At 52.6% G+C, this 24,858-nt stretch overlaps 11 protein-coding genes across 11 annotated transcripts; 4 read left to right on the top strand and 7 right to left on the bottom strand.

Annotated features, from left to right (window-relative positions):
- Positions 1 to 4,584: 4,584 nt before the first annotated feature.
- LTHEOB_9676 (Isoflavone reductase family protein) lies at positions 4,585 to 5,653 on the bottom strand (the record flags this gene model as incomplete). Its single annotated transcript, XM_035519289.1, has 3 exons — positions 4,585 to 5,317; positions 5,372 to 5,556; positions 5,618 to 5,653. 3 exons carry the CDS (start codon positions 5,651 to 5,653, stop codon positions 4,585 to 4,587), a joined length of 954 nt encoding a protein of 317 aa, XP_035368565.1.
- Positions 5,654 to 6,694: 1,041 nt separating this feature from the next.
- LTHEOB_9675 (Family transcriptional regulator protein) lies at positions 6,695 to 7,753 on the bottom strand (the record flags this gene model as incomplete). Its single annotated transcript, XM_035519288.1, has 3 exons — positions 6,695 to 7,038; positions 7,096 to 7,519; positions 7,580 to 7,753. The coding sequence occupies 3 exons, from the start codon at positions 7,751 to 7,753 to the stop codon at positions 6,695 to 6,697; spliced, it is 942 nt and encodes a 313-aa protein (XP_035368564.1).
- A 1,186-nt stretch (positions 7,754 to 8,939) lies between these two features.
- Positions 8,940 to 9,878, top strand: LTHEOB_9674 (uncharacterized protein; the record flags this gene model as incomplete). Its single annotated transcript, XM_035519287.1, has 1 exon — positions 8,940 to 9,878. The coding sequence occupies one exon, from the start codon at positions 8,940 to 8,942 to the stop codon at positions 9,876 to 9,878; it is 939 nt and encodes a 312-aa protein (XP_035368563.1).
- Positions 9,879 to 10,073: 195 nt separating this feature from the next.
- LTHEOB_9673 (NmrA-like family protein) lies at positions 10,074 to 11,225 on the bottom strand (the record flags this gene model as incomplete). The annotated part of the gene is made up of 3 exons (XM_035519286.1): positions 10,074 to 10,151; positions 10,204 to 10,554; positions 10,626 to 11,225. The coding sequence occupies 3 exons, from the start codon at positions 11,223 to 11,225 to the stop codon at positions 10,074 to 10,076; spliced, it is 1,029 nt and encodes a 342-aa protein (XP_035368562.1).
- An 801-nt stretch (positions 11,226 to 12,026) lies between these two features.
- LTHEOB_9672 (C6 zinc finger domain-containing protein) lies at positions 12,027 to 12,995 on the top strand (the record flags this gene model as incomplete). The annotated part of the gene is made up of 1 exon (XM_035519285.1): positions 12,027 to 12,995. The coding sequence occupies one exon, from the start codon at positions 12,027 to 12,029 to the stop codon at positions 12,993 to 12,995; it is 969 nt and encodes a 322-aa protein (XP_035368561.1).
- An 80-nt stretch (positions 12,996 to 13,075) lies between these two features.
- On the bottom strand, positions 13,076 to 14,338 carry LTHEOB_9671 (Tetracycline resistance protein from transposon; the record flags this gene model as incomplete). Its single annotated transcript, XM_035519284.1, has 1 exon — positions 13,076 to 14,338. The coding sequence occupies one exon, from the start codon at positions 14,336 to 14,338 to the stop codon at positions 13,076 to 13,078; it is 1,263 nt and encodes a 420-aa protein (XP_035368560.1).
- A 364-nt stretch (positions 14,339 to 14,702) lies between these two features.
- On the bottom strand, positions 14,703 to 16,847 carry LTHEOB_9670 (uncharacterized protein; the record flags this gene model as incomplete). The annotated part of the gene is made up of 3 exons (XM_035519283.1): positions 14,703 to 14,795; positions 14,845 to 16,392; positions 16,440 to 16,847. 3 exons carry the CDS (start codon positions 16,845 to 16,847, stop codon positions 14,703 to 14,705), a joined length of 2,049 nt encoding a protein of 682 aa, XP_035368559.1.
- A 571-nt stretch (positions 16,848 to 17,418) lies between these two features.
- LTHEOB_9669 (C6 zinc finger domain-containing protein) lies at positions 17,419 to 18,024 on the top strand (the record flags this gene model as incomplete). The annotated part of the gene is made up of 1 exon (XM_035519281.1): positions 17,419 to 18,024. The coding sequence occupies one exon, from the start codon at positions 17,419 to 17,421 to the stop codon at positions 18,022 to 18,024; it is 606 nt and encodes a 201-aa protein (XP_035368558.1).
- A 113-nt stretch (positions 18,025 to 18,137) lies between these two features.
- Positions 18,138 to 20,047, bottom strand: LTHEOB_9668 (uncharacterized protein; the record flags this gene model as incomplete). The annotated part of the gene is made up of 9 exons (XM_035519280.1): positions 18,138 to 18,173; positions 18,335 to 18,535; positions 18,586 to 18,821; positions 18,869 to 19,165; positions 19,221 to 19,301; positions 19,353 to 19,416; positions 19,666 to 19,845; positions 19,893 to 19,982; positions 20,036 to 20,047. The coding sequence occupies 9 exons, from the start codon at positions 20,045 to 20,047 to the stop codon at positions 18,138 to 18,140; spliced, it is 1,197 nt and encodes a 398-aa protein (XP_035368557.1).
- An 899-nt stretch (positions 20,048 to 20,946) lies between these two features.
- LTHEOB_9667 (Homeobox domain containing protein) lies at positions 20,947 to 22,355 on the top strand (the record flags this gene model as incomplete). Its single annotated transcript, XM_035519279.1, has 3 exons — positions 20,947 to 21,207; positions 21,265 to 21,470; positions 21,524 to 22,355. 3 exons carry the CDS (start codon positions 20,947 to 20,949, stop codon positions 22,353 to 22,355), a joined length of 1,299 nt encoding a protein of 432 aa, XP_035368556.1.
- Positions 22,356 to 22,736: 381 nt separating this feature from the next.
- Positions 22,737 to 23,918, bottom strand: LTHEOB_9666 (Tri7-like toxin biosynthesis; the record flags this gene model as incomplete). The annotated part of the gene is made up of 1 exon (XM_035519278.1): positions 22,737 to 23,918. The coding sequence occupies one exon, from the start codon at positions 23,916 to 23,918 to the stop codon at positions 22,737 to 22,739; it is 1,182 nt and encodes a 393-aa protein (XP_035368555.1).
- Between the last annotated feature and the right edge of the window lie 940 nt (positions 23,919 to 24,858).

Raw genomic sequence — 24,858 nt, 5'->3', positions numbered from 1 at the left:
CAAAAGTACACACCAGCCTTGCCAAGCCAATGAATGAACCTTTTCTGCATGCTGATAGAACAACAGTCAACTGAAGCCCGGCAGATGGATTGGGCTCATCCGCCAACTCTACCACAAATAAGAAGATGACACATTTACAGAAGACGCCGCTGACATGAAATGTGCATGTCAACCATGATGATGGGTCAGGGCTTTGACACACCGCTGTACATGCCTCTGATGCGCACGGATGGTGGCTTCGTGGACGTGTAGCAACAGATGATCAAAATACCAACTTCCGAGTGGTCGAAGAACTCACGCCTGAGGAAATTGGTGCGGTGGCGCAGGTCAACGTCGTGGAGGGAGCGAAAGGTTTCGTGTTGAGAGGGCTTACACAGAAGCTGAACAAGACGCGCAAGGAGATGGAGTCAAGACTATGACACGAGTTCACATCGAACAAAGTCCATGCAAACAGTCGATCGTTGTAAGTTTACGTCTCTATTCGTGTATTGGTCGACGGCGATGCTACATTGACTTTCCAACGTCGGGAAATACATGGGGACGCCTGAAATCGCCGTCGAAGCCTGATTTCTGGTCAATCAAACTCGGTACACGAAATCGCGGTTGTGTACAAGCATTGGTAACGGGCTTCCTGTCTGTCACCCTACTCACTGTTCATGCATTTTGCAACTGTACCCATGTCTTCAAACTCAATTCACGTCTCAAGCCTTCAACTTCGGCATTGGGACCATGCACTTTGCATTGTTCATCACCACATTCCAAGTACGTAAGAAAATTAGCATCCCTGATTAGTATAATTCACATCTGGAGGGCAATATGTGTCCGAAACTCTGTTCAACCCCGCAATTGCAGATAAGACAAGCGGAGAATCAAGCCAAATTCAATCGTAGAGATCGCTGAGTCCACACTGACCACGACATTTACACGCACACTGAAACAGCCACACTGATTGGCTGAAAATTTGCTGCAGATTCGGCGGGGTCTCTCCGTATGACATTTGTGGTGTTCCAAGCACTTGCCCCGAAAACTTAAAAGTGAAGAGGACGGTGACATGAAGATATGAGCATGAATATGGAGCTTTCACCGCAGAAGAAGAAATATGGTGGGGCAGTAACGCGGGGAGCTCACATGAAGCTATGCCTAAAGTGGTTAAGGCAGCGTTGGGAGTTTCTCCAGATAATGGGTGCGTTGTGGTGACCCGACAGCTGAGTGGCTGAAAATATGCAAGGAGTGATTCATAGAATGTATTGACGTCTTGGAGACGTGTGGGGTAACGTAAATGGGAAGCCGGAGCCGATTTATTCCTAAGATGGAACCTTCTCTTCGTTAACCGGAACCCGATTTTCCATTGGTCTGATTGGAGGTTGTGCGGTTCTGGTCTCATGTAAGCTTGAGCCTCCCATGTATGATGGTCGTCTTACTTCCTTCTCCCTGGAACATAACAGAGGATTCCATGGCGCTTCTTGCCGATCTTCTTTGAGCCATCTCTGTATGTTGGGAGGTGAATGCGATTGCTGGCTTCGAGATTCTGACGAAGCGGACTATGAAGAGGATCAGCAAGTGTGTCTATATTCCCCGGTTGAGCCTTACATTGTTGTTGGAGGAGCCTTGCCTGATTCCGTTCATATTATTTGATTCCATTAACTTTCACCTGCAAAAGTATTCATGAAGTGTTTTGAACAGCGGAGCACAAGGTGAGTTGGACCACTTCGAATATTTGGTGAAAATGAAGTTTCCCGGAGGATAGCCATTACTTATCAATTTTCGATGGCCAGATTCAAGGCTCCCAGCCGCCGTACCGGATCATGATTGCATTCGGACTTCGTCAGATGGGTGGAACCTCATATACAATGCAAGGAGCAGGCTTGGAGCAAAATCACCCTAAATGAAGCCAGACCAAGGGCTTCATACAGGTGATGGTGTGGTGTGGCTGCTTTTACGCCCGCTCCTTCCTCCGTAGGGCTATTTTGGTGAACCGCAGAGCCTCCTGAACTTGAGGCTGTGTGTCAGATGAGCATGTTATCTGGATGCTGCTTGGCCCTTATCTCGATTCGTACGATCTTGGCTCGGTGCCACGCAGGCCGCTTGTGCAGCAGAAAGGCCTGCCGGTAATTCTCCTGGCTAATGTATTGGTTGCTCAATGGCGCCATGCCTCTCCATGCTGCAGCAAATGTCGTACATGGCCCCATTGGACCGATTGCGCTGCCTACCTCTGCACGGGACGGACTAATGGCCACAACATATATGTATGCAAGCAATACCAAGGTCGGATTGAGCAAGCTGGACCCTCGACAGGCTTTCCCGAGCCTTTCGCTTGTCAGACCGTGTCAGCCACGCAGCTCCTTTGGGCCGGCGGCAGTTGTAAATGATCATGCTGGTAACTGACTGCCATGGATCTCCCGGATTTCTCAGATTCCAGTCATGGGATGCTCACTTCGTCGCACGGTAGTCGAGTAACGGAGTCTCCGACAGGCTCCCACGTGCCAATTGCCTCTCACATCATCTTTTCTTCTCGCTGCAACGCCGGGGATGCCTAAAATCCGTTTATGGGACCGTGCAGATGTCGGAAATGCAACAAACCGGCCACTCCGCATGCTACAGATGTTCGGAAAGCCCGATGCACGCCCAGACCTCCCCCGCATTGAATGTCAATGACGTAAACAGCTACAACGAAGTGAAGATACGTGTTCACCCTGGCATATCGAGTCACATGTCCTGTATGCAGGTGTGATCACTTCTCAGGTCTGCTGAACGTTTGCATCGTATATATGTGAATAGTGCATTGGATCAATGATACGTACATGGCAGAGCAACCTGCTCATTTACCCGGACTATTACGCTAACAAATCTCATACCCAACACTGGTCCATCTTTCTAAACTCTTAGTTGAAAGTGGTAATTAGTTTTTCTCAAACTGTAGAGTAAGTTCGCTAGGAGTGTGCGTACATAGAAAGTCGTTCTATGTCGTAATGGGCCTTGTCGGCGGCGTGAACCCAAAAAGTATTCTGGCGCTGAAAGTTTTTAGGCAAAGCACGTAGGGTCTCAGCGGCTTCGTATGAAGTTACAAAAAGCTCAACTAACTCCATATTATTGATCCCCGCGTCCAATGACTTATCTGATAGTGGTTGAAGTCCTGCGGGGGATGGTTGAATGCCTTGCGGTCTCTATTATTGCTTATTATCTTATGATTGGCAATGAACTCTTTAGAGCGGGACCGAAGTTTTATTGTTCTATTGCAGCATTGTCAGACGTTGATGTAGTCAAGGGGAACTATTGCCGAGATCTTCGAGATGTCGTTAAGTTTACAGAGTAGTCTGTAGTCGAGCCAAATGCTGAGGCAACGATTAGGATTTGCATGATGTAAAGCGAGATGATGTCAATCCATAGAGCTAACGAGTAGTGGGAAAGTCCATACTTTCAATTACAGCATCTTTACGACGTATCCTGACATACATCTACTTAGACAAAATGACAGAAACCTGTAGAACGTTTACAGTTTAAAAGATTATTTACTTTGAATTTACACCGTTCTGCATGCGACGTCTCCGCATTCTTTGGCAGATAAACTTTAGAGTTGTACCGGATGAGGTTAGTATACCAGGAAGGCGGTTGTGATAGATCCCGAACAGGAATGGTCAGATAGCCTAATGATATACTAAGAATCCTCCCGCTGATAGAGCTTTAAGACAGTTTCTAAGAGGCGACGGCTATGACAGAATGGCCTTAGGAGCAGTTGCCGAAGCCCATTATGCACAAAAATCTTGATAAGGGACGAGGAATCATTTACCAGTATCGCTAGACATGGACTGGAAGCGGCAAACCGCTTCTGCAGTGAAGTAAATACTTTAATGCGAAGCATTGATGCCACGAGTACAGGAGGATACCGTGGCTACTAAGGCTGGCGTAAACAATAACAGGCTCTTGGCACGGAGATAGGGTTTCACAATATCTATCAATGCTAACCTTCGGCTGCAACACCCCACGGTACACATAAGGATTGATCGGATATTGACTATTATTGATGGACAGAGCGCTTGGTGAATGTGGGCCCTCCATGCTGAAAGACCGTTGTTTAAATAAGAGACAAAGCTAACGATAATCCATATGGTACAGGAAGTGGGGTCGGGATTCGTCATACGATAATCCGGATAGAGTATGAAGGATTCGTTTCCACTTGGGGCCTGAATATATCGACTTAATCCCTGATCCCTGTAGTGCATGTACTTCGTGTTCCTTTCACATCCTTCAGCCCCTGCCGCGATCTGCAACCAAAGCTCTATCTTCACTCTCTTCTGAAGCTGCATGCATCATTCACTGACCATGAAATCCATTCGATTCATGTTAAGTCAAGCTGAGAATCTAATGAAAGCCGTGAAAATTGATGATTATGCAGTTTCTGGATGTAAAGCATGGACTGATCACACTGAAGCTCGCCTGATCTCTCTACGGTAAGCACACTAGTACTTTCTGACTATAAAACTTTCTTTTTCTGTTGATGCAAAACTTACGTCATGCTAGTTGAATAATTTAGAAGCGGCTTTGGGTATAGACCTGCAACCAAGTCTCTTAACCCGCAAAAGAACCTCACTGCAAGATCCCCATTTTCCGAGCATTCTGCCTGATGAACTCCTTAATCTCCTCCTCGCTCATAGCCTTCAGACCCAGCCGCTCGTTCCATGCCATGTGCCTAGTGTCACCTTCATGGCCCTTTCCGTACATTATCTGGAAATAGTACAAAAGCATGACTGACATGTCTCCCTGGCTCCGCTTCTCATCGGCCATCCGGCACAGCTGTTCCGTGTCAAGATCCTCGATCCTGCCATCCTCGACGGTGCCAAAGTCAATTCCCGTGACCTCGGCAGTCAACTTCGTCAGATAACGCTCCGACACGGCAGCAGAGTAGATGTAGACGGGCTTGTTGGCGCTGTCCTGGAAGTGCTCGGGCTTCAGCACTCTGGCGACGGCAGTGCCGATGTCGGCCAGGCGCGAAGCGCCGACGTAATGGGCGCCGCCGTTGTGGAAGGTGGCCTTGCGCTCGGCGAGGTTGGGCCCCAGCATGCCGAAGGGGAAGACTAGGTCGAGGAAGGGCCCGCTGTTGACGGACGTCCAGGTCGTGGCGGCGGCTGCAGTGCTCGGGATCACAGACGTGATGTAGTCGCGGATGGCCACCTTGGCCTGCACGTTGGGCAGCTTGCGCGAGAGCGGGTTCTCGAGGTTGGTGCTGTACTCGGACGGCACGATGCGCTTGACGCCGGCGGCGATTGCAGCGTCGACTACGGCCTTGTTGTCTTCGACGTTGAGGGGGTCACCGATGGCGCTGTGAGAGGTCAATTAGCGGCCGTAGGTGCGTGGGTAGCTCAGTGAATCTTACTTCACGACAGCGTCCTGGCCCTTGAAGGCAGAGGTGAGTTCATCTTTGCTGCTGGTGTCGATTTTGAGGCTCCCATCGGCCTCCGGTGGCGCACTGCTCTTGGAGCCGTTGCGCTGCACGGCTGTGACCGTAAAACCTTCACTTTTAAGAGCTTTGAGGATGTGGGAGCCAAGTTTGCCGGTGGCCTGCCTGTTCGTCAGCACTCGAATAACTGTTGAGAGAATTTTATATTGCTCGGGTACCTACTCCAAGGAGAGCAACTTTCTGTACAGGAAGAGACATGCCGAGATTTAAACAGTGATATCTGACTAGAAAGAAGGACGCAGGGAGGTGGTTTAGATGATGAGATCATTGAAGTGATTGTATTCTTCAATATATATGTGCATTGTCTGGCACTTGGCATGCAAGAAGAGCCGCATCCTGTTGCTCCACTCCCTGATGTCCAAGCCCGGATGCAGACTAAAGCCGCTTCCGTTGCCGATGCCTTCCAGCTCAGCTGTTCCAGATCGTCGATTTCGGTGACCGAAGAAATGGTGGTGACATTTTGCATGTCGCCGGCCAATCAGATCACTTCATTGATTGTGAGCTGTTCTAAACGCCGAAAGTACCGCCACTTTAGTTAAGCGTCGGCATCGCGCCTCGTAAGCACCGAAATGCCGAACTTAGTCAACCCCCCCATTCGCTCTTTTTTGACCCCGGCTACACTAGATGGTCGAAAAGGGGTCCATTTGCAAAATAAGTTGGCCAATCAGAGCAAAAATTCAGATCATTGATGTACATATGAATGAATTAGAACACATTATGACCCTACACGCTACGGCTATGCTTTCGAGCCCGAGATCCGGCTAGGACCATCACTGATCGGAACTGTGGAAGATCTTACGTGTAAATTGCGCTCAACCGTACGGCCGTTCTGCCGTTTAGCAAAAATGACCTCTCTTCGATAGAACACCATCAATAAGTGGCATGTCTAATTGTGCTTGACTGCGGCCGATTACATCGAGTATATTAAGATGAACAATGACTGACTTTTAAAAAATATGTTTCATGAATTGGTATCAGTTGTTCTCTTGATTCACTTCCAGACGGTTGGTCTAAGCTCTTAATCATTACCGGTTGCAAAGCCTTACGCAAGCGCGACGCCAACAGATTTCGCCAATATATCGCAGTTGATGCTGCCATCAATCAAGGACCATTGGAGAGTGTATTTCAACGCTTTGTATTCATAACTGTTTCTTGTCGAAGCAACGAATGTTTAGGCTACACGATTCAAGGCGAGCGCAAGAGCGTCTACATCCTTCACTTCAAGGTCCGCGTTTCGCTCTAGGCGAACGCGGCCTTGTTCTTCTCCAGAAACTCCCTGAACGTAGTGGGCTTCAAGCCAACCTCAGCCAGCAGGTCCAAGCTGGGCTTCAAATCCTTTCCAGCATAGTATCCGGGCTCTCCAATGAACAGATGGTTCTCGAGCAACTCCTGAGCAATGGCTTCGGGGATGGGAAGGAAGCTCTTGTAGGTCTGCGGGTCAACCTGGACGTACTGCGTCTTCTGACCAGTGACGTCCTCAAACTCGTTGAGTATACGCGTAGGCGTGTAGTAGTCGGCGGCAGCGAGGACCTGAGCGCCCAGGAGCTTGGAGCGCTGCTTGATGGATGCGACAACGTACTTGCCTGCAAGCGGAAAATCATCAGTTCTGTCTTCTCATTCGCATTGCGACAGTAACTCACCCATATCCTCGCTGATATCGATCAGCGGGAAGCGCGCGTCCTCGCCAACGGGATAGGCAAGCGTGTACACGCCCTCCTCGTTCTTCCTGATCATGCCCATGGCCGTGTAGTTGCCCATGAAGTAGCCAGGCAGGACGAAAGTGGCGGGCACGCCGATGGCGCGGATGTACTCCTCGACCTCGGCCTTGTGGTCGAAGTGAGGAATGTGCTTGAGGCGGCCGCCCGTCTCCTTGGTCGCGTGTAGCAACGACGAGAAGATTAGGTGCTGGACGCCGGCATCCTTACACGCATCGGCGACATTCTTGCCGTCGATGAGTTCAGCGTCAGGAGACGCCCTGGCGCCCCAGGCGGGGGTGGTGACGAGGAAGACGGTGTGCGAGCCTTTGACGGCTGCGTTGAGGGAGGCAGGATCCTCCATGCTCGCCTGACAACATGCTGCTGGTTAGATGGGTCCAGCGCTGATCGGACAGCGGTGTGGACTTACCGAGACCATCTCGACACCCTTAGCCTGCAGGGCCTGGGCAGCGGGCTTGGACGCATCGCGGGTGATGCCTCGGAGCTTGAACTCCTTTGAGAGGGTGGGGTCGGCGAGGATGGCTTGAATGACGGAGCCACCCTGGTTGCCAGTGGCGCCAAAGACAGTGATGAGATTAGACATTTCGGAGGAGGTGAGTGCGGCTTGTTGTGTAGATGTAAAGATAAGTGTTGATTGAGTGGGTGTTTGTTGTTGGGGAGGTGTCCCTCTCTGAGCTTCATTATTTTATATGCATTCTTTCGAGCCTAGTCGTAACCCAATGGCCGCCTAGAGTAACCCTCGGCCTTAGAAAGTAGCCAATAGGTTAGCTTAACTAAGCTCGCGCTTTCGGCCTTTCACTGCGTGGTCTGTTCTCATGAATGTTGTGGCTCGGATAGAAACCCGAGCCCTCGTATCGAGGTTGGCCACCATGAAGCACTCGCACGCACATGCTAAAAATGCTATCAAGCGAAACTATTGTACTTGGCTTTCTGGATCTTAGTACGGAACTATCTGAGGATCGCCAACAACGCGTGGCACGCCTCGAAAAAAAAAATGAAACAAGTGTACAGCGCCTCGGCAGTACCTGGAGGCAAACTGCATGTTCGTTCTTTCCGTGAATGGATCACTTTACAAGCTGGAGCAATCGTGAAGACATTGGGTCCCATAGAAGATGTTGCGATGCATTTGAGCGCAACTACACACTAACTCAACGTATGATTGCGCCCGCGTGTCAGCCGTTGGGCCCTTGGCACCACTATCACCGAGCATCTTCATCTCCGAGGTCTGGGCGTTCCATGCCCGAGTACAGGATAAAGAAGTTTCTCGTAGAATATAGTGGCAATTCTCTGCCTTTAGAGCTTGGCATAAGATGATGAGGTGGTGTCGTGGACTTGCTCGCGCTAAGTGAGCCCGAGAGCCGCATGCTGACAAACGGCCGCTTTACACGCCGACAACACCTCTACTCCGTGCGAAAGATATTGTCGGAGGTCGAATCAGTCGGACATGGAGATAACCGCTTAGCAAGCTAGGTGTATATGCTAGAAAATCTGAAGTTGGCTGCACCTTGATTAAATACCAGCATGCAGACTCCTTGCAAAGTCCATAGCCTGAGCAACCACCACACTTACATAAAGTGTCGCACTTAGCCATACATTGGCCCTTCATCCACACAGCTTTTATCACCTCAATTTCTTTGCCAAACGAACGTACCGGTACTCTCATCTTGAAAGCCCACCCTCCAAGCGCGACTGCTGCATTGCTACTCCTCCTTCACCGCAACCGCGACCGCGTCCCACACCAGCCATCACCACCAACCAACCCACCCACAATGTCCCGCGCCCTCATAATCACCGGCGCGACCGGCAAACAAGGCAGCTCCGTCATCGACGCCATCCTGACCCGCAACCGCCTCCCTCACACGACCATCCTCGCCCTCACCCGCGACGCCCGCTCGCCGTCCGCCCAGCGCCTCGCCGCCAAATCCCCCACCATCAAGCTCCTCGAAGGCGACCTCAACGACGTGCCCGGGCTCTTCGCCAGCGCCGCGCGTCTAGCGGGCGCCAGCACGCCGCTCTGGGGCGTGTACAGCGTGCAGGTGTCGATGGGCAAGGGGGTGACGCTGGAAGGCGAGGTGCGGCAGGGCAAAGGGATGGTCGATGAGGCGCTCAGGGCCGGAGTGTCGCACTTCGTCTACAGCAGCGTCGAGCGCGGCGGCGACGAGCGCAGCTGGGATAATCCGACCGACGTCCCGCACTTCCGCACCAAGTGGGAGATCGAGCGCTACCTGCGCGACCAGGCCGCTGCGAAGGGAGACAAGATGGGATGGACGGTGCTGCGGCCCTCCATCTTCATGGATAACTTGGAGCCTGGGTTCCCTGGCAAGCTGTTCATGACGTCGTTGAGGGATACCATGGGCGACAAGCCGCTGCAGTGGGTTGCCACCAAGGATATTGGCGTCTTTGGCGCTATGGCGTTCGAGGAGCCGGAGAAGTGGAACCATAGGGCTGTGGGGCTGGCGGGTGATATGGTGGACTTTGATCAGCTGGATACGATTTTTACACGGGTGACGGGCAAGCCGGTTGGCACGACATTTGGACTTCTGGGAAAGGCACTGAAGCATGGAGTCAAGGAAGTGGGCACTATGCTGGACTTCTTCAAGAACGAGGGCTACAAGGCGGATATTCAGGAACTGAGGAAGGAATACCCTGGCATGATGGATCTGGAGACTTGGTTGAAGACACAGAGCAAGTTTGTGAAGAAGAACTAGTAGGGATTGGGTTTTCATGAAGATGTCATTTGTCGTTAGGTTTCCTGCGTTAGATAGATATCCTGCAATTAATTCGTCATGTTTAGCCTAGAAAATATTCATTTTGCTTGCTTACTCCTGAAGCATGATCGAAAATTGTAAAACATGCATTCGGGAGCTCCCATGGGGCGCTTCTCTTGGTATAATTTTGACATGTCATGCGGACAGAACAGCGGACCAGTCTTGTTTCTTCATCCAGTCCTCCAGAGATGTCATAGGGTATTCCACACCGAGCTTGCGAGATGTGAATAAGTGGAGTGTTCTCAGGGTAATAAAGGAACCGTACCTTTCTTATGTCCTCCGCCTTCAGCAGACTCTCATCCCCACCATCGTAACCCGGCTCTGAAGAGTAGAGAAACATATCGCCAACTTCCCTTCCAAACTCCTTGTCGGGTGATTCATCAATCATTTGCTGGAGCGTAACTTGTTGATACCGGGCTGGCTTCCCAGTGACTTCACTCCACAATCGCATGTACTCACTCCAGCTACACGTGGTGCCTTCCGCCATGTAGCTCTTGCCGGGCGGCAGCTTCGACACTGCGTAGACGAATGCTCCCATGTCTGCGTTCACATCCAACTGCGGCACAGGCTTATCCGGGGCCGTCGGGAACCTCATCTCAAACGCCCCATCAGCTGCCTACATCACCACGAAGCGTCAGCAATGCCATTCCTCCCAGCCAATCCCACACCCAAAGCCAGCACTCTTACCTTCGCAAAATACGCCTGTGGCACGAGCTTATAGCTCGACATAAAAAACCCCGTCTGCACACAACTCATCTTCCTTGCCAACTCGGGCCACCGCTCCCGCACATACCCCGGAAACACCCTCGCCTTCGCATCGAAATGATACAACTCCCTCAGCTTCCCCCCGCTGCACCTCTCCGCATAGCTCAACGTGCTCACAACAAACCCATTCTCATCCAGCGTCGCCACCGCCGCCGCGGCCACCGCATCCGCCACGCGCCGCCCCTGCCGCTCCTCGACGCGGCCCGCGTACTCGCGGCACGAGATGCCCAGCTCCGCAGCTTTCGCGCGGCAGTCCGGCCGGAAGAACGGCTCCCAGTAGTCGGTGACGCTGAAGACGAGGTTGGCGCCGGCGAGCGCGGTTGTTAGTGCTGATGGATCGGAGTCGTCGTCCAGGTCTGCGCGGACGAGCTCGACGCCCTGCGCGGCGAGGGCGACGGCGCGCGGGGAGGACGGGTTGCGGGTTATGCCGCGGATGCGGTAGGTGGGGTCCTTCAGGAAGCGTACGGCGACGCTGCCGCCTTGGTTGCCTGTTATGCCGATGATGACGAGGAGTTTGGTCATGTTTGCGCGTTGTTTCTTGTTTGGATCCAATTCCGGATATTTGGGCGGAGGAGAGGGAGGAGGAGGAGCACAGTGATGGAGGGGCAGGTGGTGCGACATGGTGGGGTTGCTGATTCTCGTGTTCCTGCGGCGGCCGAGATGCCAAAAAAGGAAGGCGGGGCCGTAGGTGCATCGAATAGTATCATGGAGGGATTGAAATATAAATGCGGAGTTTGGAAAGGAATTTCATGTTAGCAAATCAAATAAGATCGAACAATAGCTTATCGTGAACCTGTGTATCTATAATGAGCAACAATGTTCTCCGCGTTCCTCAACCTTGAAGCTTTACTACATTTCATTCTCTAAAGAAAGTTGTGGATTACAAGATGCTTCGTGGATAGGAGAGATTGCGGGAGTACAGGAATACTTCTTGCCCGGCATTGAGACAAATATTCGTTGGGTGATGGTGATGTGGACGTTGTGCGGCTGGCCGATGCTCGAATGCTGAACGGGTGCTGTATTGAACTACCCGGAAGGAAGCGCTAAATACACCCCTGGTTGATCGTGCCTGCCAACAACGTGACTGCGGTAATGAGAGCAAAGCTACTGCATTGCTTCCGGTTCTGAATCAGCTGAAGAAGCACTTCACCAATTGCCCAATATTCTTTCTTCTAGTGTTTTCAGAGCAAACATTGGTTCACATGGATTGACTCTCAAAAGTTTGCATCAGGCCCCGCGACTATAAGTAGACAGTGGACATCTACACAAGAGCCACCGGCAACCTCATCTCGCTATTTCTTCCTTCCAACTCATTCACAAAAGATGGCAGGCCCACCACCAAAGCAAGCCGACCACCTCGTCACCATTCCATGCTATCATGGTGAATTTGAAGCTCTCGTCCATTGGTACAACCCCGCTCGCCCCCGCTTGATGAGCGAAATCCACTACGACGCACCACGCCAAATCTCACAAATCAAGTACGTCGACCAAAAGCCATACCACCACTCGCGGCCCCGCTGGAAGCACGACGAAGAAAGCATCGTCATCACCATCATCGGCGCCGCCAACCACGTACGCGACGAGCAAGAAAAAACAACCGACAAAGCCGGCTACGGCATTTTCTTCGGGCCCGGCTCGCGGCACAACCTCAAGACCTTCTTGCCCACGTACATGGAGCAGACCAAGCGGCGCGCCGAGATCCAGGCCGCCAAGCACGCCCTCGAGCTGGCCGAGAAGCTGGTCGAAACCACGACGGATCCGGAGCTCAGGGAGATCATCATATTGACCGAGTCGAGACCGCTGCTGTCCGACATCGTCGAGGACGTCTTTGCGTGGACGGCGGATATTAACAGCCGGAATCCGGACTTCGATTTCAAAGGGGTCCGCTACATTACTGAGATCCTGGACCTGCTAGTGACGCTGAAGGACATTGAGCGTCCAGGGAACATTGCCGTAAGGTTTTGGGATAAGGAGGATCAACTCAGATATGAGGCGTACGATCTTGCGAATGAGCTCTGGGACCGACCTGGAGAGAGTGGTGATGGAGGTGAAGAAAGTGGAAGTGAAAAAGGTAGTGGCGACAAAGGTGGTGGTGAAGAATGTGGTAGTGAAGAACTTGGTGGAGAAGAACGTGGTAGTGAAGAATTTGGTGCAGAAGAAGGCGATGGTGAAAAGCATAGTGGTGGTGAAGAGAGCGATGACGGGAAGAGTAGTGGTGAAAGGCTTAGTGGTGAAAAGGGTGGTAGTGAAAGGTTTGGTTGTGAAAGTATTGGTGAAAGAAAGGGCGGATAGAGTTCAAAGCATGCTAGATAGTAGAAATTGAAACGTCTGCATACAGGCGCAAACGACGATGTGTGCTACGAACTCATTTCCTACTCCCTCCTGAACAACCCATCTGGCGCCGTCCCATCAGTCCCGCCATTCTTTCTCTCCTCAGCCAGTCTCCTGAACCCCTCAGCAAACTTCTCATTTCCATCCGGCTCGTACCTCTCCATCACGCTATCCCACGTCGACTGCATGAACGCGCGAGCGCGAGGAAACATATCCTTCTCATACCTCTCCGCCGCCTTGTCTACCCCGTCTACTGCCTCACCACCAACCGCCTTCCCAATCTCTCTCGCCAACAGCAACGCATCATGCAACGCCTGATTGACGCCCTCACCCGCAAACGGCGTCATGAGGTGCGCCGCATCACCAATAGCCGTAAAGCCCTTCCGATGCAGCCACCTCGTACCCACATGCACCATATACAGCTTCCGCGGGATGACCGGCTCACCAGCCGCCTCAACAACCTGCCCAAACTCAGGCGCCCAATCCTTAAACTCCTCTCGCAGACAGCGCTTGACTTGCTCCAAGTCCGCGTGGTCCGCGACGCCGTTCCGCTCGTGCCAGTCGGCGTGCTTGCGCAGGAAGGCGTAGATCTGCACGCTGCGGTCCGACTGGCGCTGCATCACCAAACACCGCTCATCGGCGCGGCCGAAGGCGAAGTGGGATCCGTCGCCCGCCAGCCGCGACACGGCCGGGTGCGCCGTGTCGACGTCGTTCGCCAGCCACAGCTCGTAGCCCGTCACACCAGAGTAAAAGGGCGGGACGGTGGTGAGGAGGGAGCGGATCTTGGACCACGCGCCGTCGGCCCCGACGACGAGGTCGAAGCCGCGCTCGATGGTGCTTGTGCTAGTGCTGCTGTTGTCTTCGGTGGTGGTGGTGGTGACATCGAAATGAAGGGTGCCGTCCAGCTCTGCCCGCGACAACTTATGCCCCCAGCGCACGGTGCCGGGTTCGAGTGATTCGAGCAGCATGCGGCGCAGGTGCGGGCGGTCGATTTCCGGGCGCCCGAGGTCCTCGCTCGCGCCCATGTCGACGTAACGTCGGCCCGTGTCATCACTGATGATGTACGCCTGACCATCGTAGCGAGCGAAGCGCTGAAACTCGTCCCAGAGGCCAGCTTCACGTAAGGCGGCCTGGCCCGAGTTCTCATGAAGGTCAAGACTTCCGCCGGCCGTGGCGCGGTGGGCGGGTGAAGTATCTTTCTCGAAGATGGAGCAGGTGATAGAATGTAGCTGAAGAAGGCGGCCAAGGCAGAGACCGGCAGGGCCAGCCCCGATGATGGCGATGCGAGGGGTGGAAGAGGACATGGTAGTAACGTTGAATAGGTGGATATGTATGGATGATCCAGACAAAGTCCAAGTGAGTGGGATGAACAACGGTTGCTTGGTTCGTCCTGAAAAGACTTGCTGCAGGATTTATATAACATCGCATCGCCCTAGGTTTCACCCTTTGAACAGCTAGTGTCCGTGCCGAAGGTCGGTCAACTCCAGGCTGCAGCTATAGGGGTGTTGATCAAAGCATATTGATCGAGGAAATCAGCATCTGAGGTAAGCTAACAGTTGTTGAGGATCATGGTTGGCTTGTGGATTAAGACCTGCGTTTAGTGCGTTCGGCGATCAACATCGAGTGAAACCCCGAGCTTCGGCGTCGGCCTCGGAAAACCATGTACACTCATTCTTGGACTGGCCAGTAGATTGATTCGGGGAACAATGTGTTGGACAGTGGCATCACGTTCGAGAGTTCCCAATCGAATGGAAAATTCCCCTGAATATGCGTTAGTGCGCTGTTCCCACGGAATGTTCTGGCCGCTTACTATATCGAACCCCAAGTCCCCCAGCTCGCTCGTGTGTGTACTTGGCGTGTCGTTCGAGAAGTCTGATTTCCACGTTGCAGCTTGAGCAAGGATTTCCGAGCAGTCCTGAAGTAGTTCCTCCACACGCGATATCAACACGTTCTCATCAGGCTTCTTCCCATTGACATCCTCAAGTTGAACAATAGCGGCGGCGAGGAAGACATAGGCTTTGAAGTTACTCTGCCCTTTGCGCAGCCTTTCGCGCAATACCGTGGAATAAAGGCGGATGGCCGCGAGCTGCTCCCTGCGCGCGGTCAAACTTGATTCGGTGACAAGGGATGAGAAATTGGACGAGTCGTCTTGCTGCCACATGAGCTCCAGGACAACAAAGCCGGCGGATTGAAGAAAGGTCGTGTGCAGCATCCCATTTCCGAGAGCCACGAGCTTTTTGTAGAGGGTGGATCCAGGATCGGGATGGTTGATATTAAGGATGAGCAGACAAGCGTCCAAACACATCTTGCGGGAGAAGTAGTATGAGGGAGAAGCCTTGGCTTTTGCGGCGAAAGCTTGGTGCAATGCAATCAGGAAGCGGTAGGTCAAGAACTCGACCATTTTACATTGGAAGAGCTCGCGCTCTGAAGAAGGGTTGAAAGACGCGAGGCGGGTGCGAATGTGCTTGGTAAGCTGGGCGTTGAGGTCAAGAGCTGTGGAGTACGACAGGTCGGAGCGGAAATGGTTCAGAAACTTCGCAATCTGCAAGCGCACTGGCAGGCTCTCTGCAAGAATGTTCTGGGCAGAGATTGGGGTTTCTGCGGATTGGATGTGGTCGCGAGAATGCATGTCGAATCCGTACGTGTCTGATGGGGGCTTGCAGTCAAAGTCGTCGATGGAGAATAGGGGCGGCTGGCCGGCATCGATGCTTGCCTGAACGAGCAGCTCTGTCGTGGTTGCCCACACCCTTCTCCGCACCTCGGCCTCAACAGGAGACGAGATCTGGAGGTGAACAGGGTCGCGGTTTAGTCCGATCTGCATGGCTGTGCGAAGAAGAGAACCGGCCGATACCCAAACAAAGTCGCCACCAACAGCATGCGTCTGGCGCGCAAGCATGAGCAGACAGTGGATCTGAACGCCAACAAGGGTGATGCGTCTATTTTTGGCGAAAGGAGAGGAAGCCCAAGTATGTGCTGCGATGACCCATTGCATCGAGGCACAATACCAGGTTCCATCGTCGTCGTTGAAGCAAGTGCCAAGCGCAAGTACGAGCAAGAGTTTGACGACAGAAGTGTCAGATGCCGACTCGGGCGACGACCAATACTGCTCGTACTCCTGCCTGAACGAGGGAACGTGGTGGATGCGGTAGACGGTCTCGAAGGTTTCGAGATATTGCTGCATCAGCTGATCGGCAACTGGGCGCGGAGGCATCTTGTCGCGCAAGTCGGAGACGGTAGGTTCAGCAGAGGCAGGGTGTCTCTTGGCCTTACGAGCGTGCTGCTTGCACTCGAGTAGAAGAGCCTTGATCTGAGGATGGCGAGCTGGGTCCAGCTCATCAAACCGAAGCATTTTCGGGAGCTGAAGCTGTCAGAGGATGCTTCTCAAAGCTGGCTGAGTCCACTCACATTCTCGAGCGTGTTTGTCCAGTGAGAAGCACCAAACAGCTTGCCCTTGTCACGGGTGGCCTTTGTGGGCAAATTCGACTGTTCGTTCGGCTGCGAGGTGGGAAGGAGCTCAGCAGGAGCCGCTTTCACCGAAGCCGATTCTGCAGGAGCCTGCTGGGTTGCCTGAGTCGCGAGGCCATCTGCGGACAGCGGAGTTGGCAGGCGATCCGAGCTCGCTCTGGGGACGGGCGTGGCGCCATCTGGCACGTATGTGCAAGTGCGTGCCCTCTTGCCGCGGATGCACTTGTTGCACGGAGTGTTGCGGTCACACTTGATCTTGCGCGCGCGACAAGCTTCGCAAGCGAGGGCCGGTCTCCGCCGCCGCGTCGGCCCTGGGCGCTCCTTTGCCGGCGGACCTTCCTTGTCCATCGTGTTCTTGGTTTTTGGGTGACGGTGAGCTGAGCTTCCAGCTGAAAGTTGGTGGGTGGGGAAGAAGACCGATCTGCTCACCCCCGAGCCCGCTATCTCCGGAAGGATCCGCTATTTTGGCTCCTCTAGCCGCCCTTTCTCCGATTCTTGCGCGACTGGTCCACCTCGCTACCTTTATTACACTTTGCACTACCGTGGATTTACTACCACACCGACCCATATTTGCCTCGAAACCCCCATTTATTTTTAATGTCATGGGTAGTTGAGGATATCATCCGGACGGGAATGTATAATCATCAATTCTACATTTACATCCGGATGATAGCTTCGATCACCCATAAGCGTTATTTTTTTTTTTTTGAGCTTCGGGCAGAGCATGGAATTTTGGAAGCTGTGTGGCTTTTGGGACGGTGGTAGGCTGAGGGTCCTTTCTCGCAAAGATTGGGAAAAGGGACTTGGTGGTATGTAGCTTCCCGCACAGCATCAGGAAAGAACACCAGTTCTTGACCCAACACTTTCTTCCACTTTCAACTCTTCGCCGCCGACACTTCACATACTGGCATCCAGCAGTATGGCAACAAGCGGCGTCAGACAACCTGTGATCCGCATCTTCAACCCCGAAGACGACCCGTCTACAGCAGGAATCGAGCATTCTGACCTCATTGCATACGACTTGGCACATGAGATTCACCACCTGCGGAGCCGCCTGCGGCCTATCTGGGACCATGACACCGTGGTAGTCAGCATCAAGGGCATACGCCATTCAACAATAAGCCAAAGACCCGGAGGCGCATATGGCATCTACGTCGGACCCAAGTCTTGTTACAACGCAAATGGAGGACTCCCCCATATGACTCCGCACATCGAGCGTCGATATGAGATGGAAGCTCTTTCCAGGGCCTTGGAAGTCCTCAGAAACATCGTCATCAACAACCCCGACATCTTACGCATCTTCGTCATTACCGACTCTGACTTCCTTTCCTCCGCTTTGTCCGAGATTCACGAGGTACTCATGAACGCCGGCTTTCCCCAATCCGGAAATCGAATCCCCGACTTTGAGAGGGTTAAGCAGCTACATGAGCATCTTTGTGAGTTCGAAGCTACCGGTCGTACGATACAGTTCTGGAACGCTCCCTCTCTGACTCGCAAGGCGTACGAGTTGGCCATGGTTACTTAATTCTATTGTACATACACTGAGTTCTGCTTGATTCACTCTGTAGTGAATATCATGACTCACTCATACCATGGGGAACTGAAGCTATCATCCGGATGAAAGTGGGATTAAAACTTCTACATGAACGTCCGGACGATAGCTTCAACTACCCACTGCAACAGAAATCAATTTATCTTTTGTACCTTCATACATTCGTTATGAAAACCACCAGTATGGCGCAATATGCTGCGCTTGCCGCAAACAATTCGTGTCTTTTTGCCTTGGTCAACAAAGACATTGCAGCGGCAAAGAGTAGCGTGAAGATCATCATTACCCCTATTGCCGCAAAGATATCCTTGGTGTCTCTGAAGCTCGCCAACCGATACATGGCAAACACAGGAATTATCAGGAGAACGAAAATGACAACGGTGATGATTAGGCTGACAAAAGCCTCGATCCGTCCAGGGGAGAGGAAGTGAACCTTTGTCCTCCCGGAGTCGGTTCTGCGGCGAAGGTCATCATCGCAAAATATGTTCTAATCAGTTATTAACCGAGTGCTTATGCGAGTCCTGTGGGTGGACAAACCTTTATTTTGGGGAAAATCTTCGACAGCTTAAAGACAGTGTTTTCGACGAAGCCGTCGAATCCCGCCCACTCCCGTCCGGCTTTCAGGCTGATGAGATCCTCACGATGCTTGATGTACTCTTCATCATCCTCAACGAGTGGCCCAAACCTGTAGTGAAAATTTCGGACGCTGTAGTAATCTCTGTCAGAAGGCCGTTGGAAACTAGCCAACTTTTTCGCTTTGATCAAGAGTTCATCTGCATGGTCAGCATGTAATTGTCAGGTTGCGTTCAATCCTCCATACCATATTCAAGTACCAGCCCTCGCAGCTCTTCAAAAATCTTCTGTCGCGTCCGCTCGCTCGCTGCTGCTCTTTTGTGGCCATCCATGTCCTCTTCAACCCAGCATAGCCTCCTTTCTGTGTCAGGGTCGACTGCTTCGGACTTGTCTAGCTCATCCAACTCTTTCTCCAGATATGCAATTTTTGCCTGCAGATCCATGATGAGGCGTGCGTGCACCCAACTGAAACCTCGATACAGCATGAAGCTTTGTTCACATTTCAAAGTGGCGAGATGGGGGTAGCCAGGCTGTGAACCTTCAACTAGACAATTCCTCAGTATGTTCACTCTGCTCCATTCCCATGAGTTGTTCCTTACGCGATCTGACCTCTGTTTCGGTGATTTCATCTGGCAGCTTCTCGGATTTGAAGAGACCCAGCAGGCGCTGAGACAGGGTTTCTGTAACACATCAACATCGCTGCCAACTCCTAAGTCTTCCTCTAAACGGACCTCTTGCATCGTCCGTCCGGCTTTCAGCCTGCTCCACCGTTTCGCTGTACTCGGGCGGAGGCGACTGTGCATCGTTGAGGGTTGCAGAATCTTGCGAAGTGCACGTATTGGGGAAGCTTGGAGTTCTTTCTTGGACAGACATTTCTATTTGGGCAGCCATGGTTGCCGGAAAGTCGAGTACATGAATTGACTGAGCTGAGAAGTGGCATTGTTGCTTTATCTACGACCAAAGTGGCTACTGCAAGCCGTGCGGGGCTCACGATGCGGTGACCTGCACGGCTGACGCCGTGCATGCTCACCTAACCTTTCTAACCTCTTTTTGAGGGATCCAGGCTCCACCTTTGAACAAGTTGCCCTTCGAGTCCTTTAGCTGATACTCCCAGCTTCTACCAGCCTGCCTCGCCTGATGAACCACCAGGACGCCTGGCTTCACAACGCCGTTCTTCTCGATGGGAATGGACACCTGGTCGAATGCTCTGAAATTTGGCTTCAGCTGAATTGAATTAGCATCTGTACTAGAATTGCCTAGGGCTTTCTCACCGCCACTGGCGGTCCCTTTTCCACCAAGGCTCTGTCCTGTGGAATCTCCTCCACATCCTCAGTTGTGTTGTGCGTGTGCTTGTCTTGTTCCTGCGACCGTATGAGACGTATGTCTTGGAAAAGTATACACAAGGGGATCATACGACGTCCGACATGATTGAAGGTATTCGCTACTATCTGCGCCGAGTGAAATATCGGCCCAGAGAAACTCTATTTATCTTCAGCCTTGCCTTGAGCAACCATGAAGGCAGAGGGCGCCATCTTCAGGCAGCATGTCAGCGCGGCCTGCGAGCCCGTTCTGACCCCCAACCTAATTATGCCTGAAGCAAGGACATACAAGGCTAACTGCGGTGTTCGCATGTGAAAAGGGAAGCCCTGGCGGAGGCGGAGCCGCGCCACTACCTGAACTTTCACACACCATCATGCTATCACTAAGCAAAGACTGAGGCTCTGCTGCTGATCGGCCCCCGCACGATGCAATATATTAATCAAATATGAGGCACAGCAAGAATGCCGCTGGGGGCGCAATGAACAAGCTAAACTAGATGAGGAAGGTCAGACCATCAGGCTGAACCATCCGCGGATTATGGCGGGATGGCATGCTTCTTCCTATGGCTGCATCTGGCCCCATCTTCAGTGTATGCAGCTATCCCAATCTGTCGATGGCCGCGTTATCATACGCCTCTAATCATCCACAATTCACAACCGGCTTCATCGGCGAATCAAAACATACGAAGCCCGGAGTCTACGCCACACAAGGCTGAAGGACGCAGTGTTCCAAACTGTCCATCCATCACGCGAAGCCCGCTCTTCGACGCAGCTTGGCGGAGGCTGCTTACTACCGCCCCCACCCCCCACAACACGGTATTTCCGGAGCTGGAAAGCGCACCGCCCCTTCGTAGAGTGATCCGCCCCTTGTCATGGTGTGTAGCACGAGGGAAGATTGAGCCAACTCCACGGCTGTAAAAAGGGCCCTAATGCAGGCGTTCCCACTCTCGACGTGTTCGCGCTCCCTTAGTCGTTCACTCCACATATCATTGCATCAAATCAAATCATGGCGCCCGGTCCCAGGAACACAGGATTCGAATTCTCGGAATCACCGTTGACAAGTCCCACAGAGCCGCAGAGCGCTGTTCAGATTGACGATAAGGGAGACAAGGCTGAGGATGAAGCAGCTTCGCATCGCTCGCAGATGCAAAGGTGGTGGGATAAATCCATCTCAAAGAACCTTAGCGTTCACAACGGATACAAGCAGACTTTCGTTTTGTTCATCAAGTGGAATGACGAAATTGACCAGCTGAAGGTCGGCAAGGAGGTAAGACACATCGGTTACAGCCAGCTGCAGCCCAACACACTCTAACAATTTCTCAAGGTTTCGGAGCTTCGCGATGTTTTTGAGAAGAGATTCCACTTCACCACCAAAACCGTTGAGCTTGGGTTGAATAAAGCAACGACTAAACTGGAGCATGCCATTTTGGGTATGCTCATGAAGTATGACGACCCACAAAACCTGTTGATTATATATTACGCTGGTCATGGGTTCTACCACAAAGATAAGAAGAAACTTCAGCTTGCAGGGTGAGTACAGGTTTATCACATCTTCACGTACCTTTGCTAAGCAGACGCGCCAGGACCACAGACGATTCAATCCGAGGGGTCCCTCTCCCGGAAGTCTTCTGGCAAGATGCAGAGAAGCATCTTACCAAGAGCAACTGCAGCAGCGACGTCCTATCCATCATGGACTGCTGTTTTGCCAGCGACATCAATCGCAGCTATGGTGAAAATAGCCGCGTGTGCGAGCTGCTTGCCGCAAGCCACATCGGTCGGACCACGGAACAGCCCGGCGATAATTCATTTACCAGAGCCTTGATCGACTCTCTCAACTATCTTCTCACAAACGATAGCGGGGACGGAGCATTCGATACCCACCAGCTGCATCAAGAGATCAACAGGCGGCGCACGGACAACCCATCGGGCTTATGGAGGCGCCTGCCCGGTAACAGCAGGCACATACTCATCAGCCCGCAGAGACTCGGGCCTCTGGGGATGGATCAAGGCACGAAGCCGTCTGAGCACCAGGAGCAGCCGAAAGGGCTGCTTTCGCTACAGTTCGTGCTCGGGGTGAACGAGTTGAACGAGAACACAATCGAGGAGCTCACCCGCCACCTGCCCAACTGCTTCAACAGCTGCAGGGCTCCGGTACGGAACATCAAATGGCTCGGTTTTAGCGGGAAGACTCGGCGCACGAAGTCGCTTGACTCGTTTGCCAGCATTGTGCGCGAACTGATAAAAACCAACAAGCAAAAGCGACAGCAGGAGCAGCTGCAGGTGGTGGACCAGGACGAAGCTTATCAGTCTTCAGACGTGATGAAGCGGAAAGCTGATGAAGTGGAGCTTCTGGGCTCTGAGATACCCAAGAGGCTACGGAGAAATGATTCTGAGAGCCACTCTTCCGTGGAATAGTCTTACCTGTTGACCTCCCTGTTTTTGAAAGAGCGAGTGTACTAGCTGGATTGCTTTAATTTCTTGGATACTCCGCGTAGAGGCTTTACTGTACCATATCTTCCACTCATTTTTCAACATCAGGTTATTGATGGAAATCTCAGTAATGTTGCATAATACGCCTTGCTCAACAATAGTGACAACATTTCATGCTCTCAATTCGGGTTATACGGCAGTGTTATCTACATAGTGTAATCTATTAAATAACCGTGATTACGCTAGCATCTCTCATGACCTCACATCTCCGTTTCCCATGCTAAACCTGCAAGCTTGAGAAAGATTAAAACGGCCCTCTGCCGCATGACAAGCACAACGACTTGCCCTTCAGCACTCCACCGCACGTCAAGGACCCACGAGCCGTTTCAGCAATCCAACCAAAGGCCTCGCCACCCTCACCGGCAACAAAAGTTCCGGATCCGTTCCCACTCTCGACTGGGGATAGAACCACGTCGGCGACGACCAAGCCAAAAAGGCCACGACCCAGGCATACCCCAGCACGCGCCTGACCCAAGCGCTCCTAAACCCCTTCCTGCCCACCAACGCCGCCTGCGCCGCATCTTCGATCATGATTCCCAGCGCCTGCAGCGGGAAGAACACCAAGCCGCCCGCCTCTTCGCTCGGCACGCCCATGCCCAGAACGCAGACGTGGTGGATGATGCCGGAGATCAAAAAGACCGTGAAGATGCGCGTGTACCGTGACAGGAGAGTGCCGCGTGGGATGCGCAGGATCCGGTCTGAAATGAAATTGGCATGGCTGGTGAGGCCGCGGCGGAGGCACTGGTGCCAGACGTTGCCCCAACAGTTGCGGATGGTGTACGCGTCACAGATGGAGCCAAAGAGCGGTGGACGGTCCTGCGGCGAGCTGAGTCCGATGCCGACGAGGACGATGGCGATGGTGTTGGAAACGACGAGGAGGAGAACAAAACCGCTGAGCCAGTAGTAAAGAGTTCCGGTGACGCGGAAGATGATGTCGGCTTTTGATAGGGCATTGAGGTGAAGCAGGCTTTGCTTCTGAGCTGTGATCATGAATGCAGGTGCCGCAGGGCTCGAAATCAGGGCATCCAGGGTGAGGTAGGCGAGGAAGGTAGTGATTAACCTATCCCGGAGGAATCGAGCTCGGGTCAAGGATGTCGGGGCCCGGATGTTCTTAACCTGAAACATGGTTCCGATGCGACGTTGATTCATGAGAAGTACAATCGCCCGGTAGGCTTTATTGGCAATGCTGCTCCCGAGAATGCTTTTTGAATCCAGGCGCGTGATGAAGATGATGTCTGAGGCGCTCATGAGCTGGACGGGCAGAGAAGCAGCAACAAATCCCCTCCAGTGGGGGTTGCTGCACCATTGGAAGAAAGTTGCCTGGATAACGTATGTCAAGAGGAACAAGGAAACCACCCCGGTGAGGCGGATAACGGTAGCATTACCTGGCACAAGCAAGACTAAGGCTGCGTAGAGTGCCAGAAATGCGAGCTCCGTCGTTCCGAATGCCAATGCGCCATTGGCATGGGAAATTGAATCCAGGGACATGTCGAAGATCGAGTGGGTTGACTGTTGAAGTTTGCTTCGGCCGTTGATCGGACTGATATCAGTTCACTGGCGATCGCACGGAGCTGCGCTAGCCGAAGTATCCTGTTTCTCTGGTGATCGCCCGGGTTAGCGGCTCGTGCGGGAAGTAGCTCCGGGGCAGACAACGTGGCTCGGCAGGATTGCAGAAGAGTGGAAGAGGCCATCGTGAATGACGACAGTCGAGGTTTATAGTAGCCGCTGCTGTGGGCCATCAGGCGCGAAACAGGGTTCGGGAGTGGCACAGTAGTTCTTTCCAACGGCGGCACAACGGTCACTAGGTCGTCAATTGGGCACGTGCTTCCGATCAATCGGGTAGTCACCTCTGCGGTGTTTCAAACATGATTCCATATAGAGTAAAGCACCCCGTATACGCCGTAAACGGCCCCCAAATCAACCGTGGCACAGCAAAATCATCGCTTAGATTCCGCCGCTTTTCGGAGTCACCCGAAAACTGCAATTGACCAGGACTTCTTGAGCACCCCCCAAGTGTACAGAGAAAAGGAGGCGATAATGTGGACAAAAGCTGATAGAAACGCGATTCCAGAGCAATTCCACTAGCAGAGCCCCGCACACAGCTAAGCAGATCTGGAAAAAGGATTGCGGCACGGCTCGCGCATGTGGTGGGCTCGCCGAGGAATCTGACTCGATCATATCGTCATGGGTTCAGGAGATAAAATCCACAAGGAGAAACTTCCAGTCATGTCCTCTGCCCAACGGTAATTCACGAATCGTCCTCGTCAAGCCAGCCAGAGTAATGGCCATTTCTTCCACCATGAAACAATTGCTCGTAGAGTACGGGTTGCTCTACGGTAAGTAAAAGAGATCGACAGCCGAACTCCGAGAAATTCAACGGCGGCACCAAACCCTTTCGAGATGGCGCAAAAACTCACAGTCAACTAGA

The sequence above is a fragment of the Lasiodiplodia theobromae genome (assembly GCF_012971845.1).
Source record: "Lasiodiplodia theobromae strain AM2As chromosome Unknown scaffold_33, whole genome shotgun sequence".
Lineage (NCBI taxonomy): Eukaryota > Fungi > Ascomycota > Dothideomycetes > Botryosphaeriales > Botryosphaeriaceae > Lasiodiplodia > Lasiodiplodia theobromae.
Note: the sequence above shows the minus strand (reverse complement) of the source record. Positions and strands in the feature narration are given on the sequence as shown.